At 44.3% G+C, this 2,868-nt stretch overlaps 1 protein-coding gene across 1 annotated transcript in view; it reads right to left on the bottom strand.

Annotated features, from left to right (window-relative positions):
- LOC101778296 (lactoylglutathione lyase) overlaps positions 1–2,868 on the bottom strand; it is a 3,707-nt gene that overhangs the window by 496 nt on the left and 343 nt on the right. Inside the window, exons 2-8 of the mRNA XM_004972605.3 lie at positions 1,866–1,986; positions 1,660–1,784; positions 1,384–1,448; positions 1,094–1,306; positions 966–1,013; positions 753–860; positions 146–298 (exon numbers count right to left, since the gene is read on the bottom strand). Of these exons, the coding sequence (XP_004972662.1) occupies positions 146–298; positions 753–860; positions 966–1,013; positions 1,094–1,306; positions 1,384–1,448; positions 1,660–1,784; positions 1,866–1,984 (831 nt within the window). The 5' untranslated portion in view covers positions 1,985–1,986. The remainder of the gene's footprint in view (positions 1–145; positions 299–752; positions 861–965; positions 1,014–1,093; positions 1,307–1,383; positions 1,449–1,659; positions 1,785–1,865; positions 1,987–2,868) is intronic.

Genomic DNA, 2,868 nt, shown 5'->3' with positions numbered 1-2,868 from the left:
ATGGCTTGGCTTCACCACATGCATCAGATTTAGCTTTGAAAGCACAGTTGACTATTTTTTCTGCCCAAAAATTTACTGCCATATAGACTTGAAGAAAGCAGTAGGTCATTTACTGGTTAACAGTAAAGCACAATAGAAGGCATACCACTTTCCAGCCATCTGGGTCAACAAAAGAGGTGATCTTTGTGTTGATCCCCGGCAGTGGCCCTGGCTGCCGCAAAATCTTGCCCCCTAGTTCTTTGGTCGCAAGATCAACAGCCTCGGCACTCTTGTACACATCATTGGTGCCAATAGCAACCTGCACTTACATAAGGAGGATCATCAAGAAATGGCAAGATCTCATTAGATAAATACTGCAGATTAAAGATTTTATTGGCTGGGCTGGCAACCACCCCGGGCAACACCTCAAGCACGCACGCGTGCACACTCACACCAAGAGGGGAGAAGAGAGAACAGAGCACTCTGTGTTGGTGCTGCTGAACTAAGCTGCAGCTGCTCCTATCTCTTCCATATATCAAAGAGAGGCACAAATCAAAGTAAAGTACATGATGCCACTAACAACTACTAGCTGGACCCTACTTCTATAGTAGCACTACTAGTGCAACATACTCCCACTAGCTACTGCTACTGTCTGCTGCTGTCATGTTAGATAAGCTGCGCATGGCCAAAAGAAGTGGAGAGCACTAGCTACTCCTGATGTAGATGATGTGCAAAAAAAGCTTACATAATTATCCATCAGATTTCATACATACCTGGGCATATGCATTGCCCTTGCTATATTCTGTGCGACCATAATTGTATGTCAGCTCCAGAACAGTTGTCTTGTCCTCATCAGCATAGCCCAACATGGCAATGGTATACTGTACAAGGCCAAAGATATTCAGTCTAAAATTGAAGAACGCCAAGATTTCCATGGCATTTCACTCAGCATTAACATTCTTTCAACCCCAAATAAGTGAAGGTACCTTGTAATCAGGCACATCCTTCTTTCTTAGGAGCTTCATCCCAAGGGCCTGCATGACAACAAACAATACATCATGTATGAGCATGGGACCTCTGGAACAGCCTACCCTTACATAAGGAAAGAAAATACCTTCTCATAGAACTTGATAGAACGCTCAAGGTCACCAACACGAAGCATGACTTGGCAAAGAGGCTCAGGTGTCTCAGCCCTCTGAATAAGCTCAAACAGATAACCATCAGGGTCTTGTGCAAAGGCAATAACAGTGGATCCGCCCTTGACAGGACCAGGTTCACGAGTAATCTTGCCACCCTTGGACTTAATATTCTCAGCCAACTTGTACACCTGCATTGCATGCATGATATCATATAAGCATAATTGCTGCAACACTGACAGTAGGCATTGCAAATAACAATACTTACATCCTCATTAGCGATAGCAAAATGCCCAAAGCCCTCTCCAATGTCATACTTGTCGACGCCATAGTCTGTTGAACAACAGTGAACTTGTTAGCACCATAGGATGTCGGAGAAAATGAAAATGCTTTCCAAGGAAATGAGTTGATCAGTTCATATGAAGAGAGAAGCATATACATTGCTAAGTTTCTTACCAGGTTGACACACATATTATCCAAATATGAAGTATAATATTGAAACAACTGTGCCACAAAAAACAATTGGGCAGGTCGATGAACATACTGTAAGTCAATTCAAGCGCAAAGTTGGTTTCCTCTGGTCCAAACCCAAGGAAGGCGTTAGTGTACTTCTCATCAGGCACATCTCTTTTCCTCAGCAGCTTCATCCCAAAGCATTCCGTGTAGTACCTACCAGAATCACAAGACAGCATCAGAAGCATGATACTAGCTCTAGATGTCGAAAATGTTGCTTAAAATACAGCAACATACTTGATCGTGCGGTCCAGATCCCCGACACGGTAAACAGCATGAAGCATCCTCTTGTTGTCCTGTTTGTTCCACTCAAGCACAGCCTCAGCTGGCTTCACGGCTTCGCTCCCAGTTGCCATCCCTGGTACAGGAAGTCACACCTTTGATAAGAACAAGAGGGAAAAAGGTATATTGAGCAAAACAAAGAACCAAGCACGAGGAGTTCAGGCTCCAGATTATGACAGTGGTGGCATTTCTTCAGAATTCTGGCAGAAAATCGTAGTGTGGTTCAGAAGATTATCAGTACAGGAACATCCAATTAATCAGTGCTTTCTCTTTTCAAAACATAGGAGTATATTTATCAGAAATACTAATCTCTGCTGCAAGCCTGCAACTCTCAATGTCTCATAAAAAACAACAGTGCTAATATGACAGAACTTAAGGTGATACATCTCCTTTTGTTTTCATGTCTTTCAATCGCAATCCCAAACCAAATCAAATATTTTGTCTCTCAGAAAGTTATTACTAACAAAAGTCACTGGTCAACCAAATGCCCAAATCAGATCCAGGGCTCCCCCTTGTACATCTTTGGTGATGCAACTAACACACCATTAGTCAATCTAGACGATGGAAACATATGTAACCCCCAAAAGCCCAAGCAAGAAAAGAACCGAACCTAAATCCCTGCAATTTGTTGTCGCGGGTCACGGCGAACCTATATATACAGGGTCACTAAACCTCGAGTTCCCTTCGCTGTTTCAGCATTTGGGAGAAGGGAGCACTCAAATCGAACTCCCACTTTGCCTTTTTCGTGTGTGTGTGTGTGTGTGGTGGTGGTGGTGGGCGGGGGGGGGGGGGGGGGGGGGGGGGGGGGGGGGGGGGGTGTATGTGTGTTGTCGTGTGAACGCCAAAGTGAGTGAAAGCGAATCCTGTGAGATAAAAAGCCAAAAAAACTGAGAGCGCCCGCGGCCAACCCAGAACCGCGGGAATTAGTGAACCCAAAAGGGGATTAAAAGGAAAAAGA

The sequence above is a fragment of the Setaria italica genome, chromosome VI, assembly GCF_000263155.2.
Source record: "Setaria italica strain Yugu1 chromosome VI, Setaria_italica_v2.0, whole genome shotgun sequence".
In the NCBI taxonomy this organism is placed as follows: domain Eukaryota; kingdom Viridiplantae; phylum Streptophyta; class Magnoliopsida; order Poales; family Poaceae; genus Setaria; species Setaria italica.
Note: the sequence above shows the minus strand (reverse complement) of the source record. Positions and strands in the feature narration are given on the sequence as shown.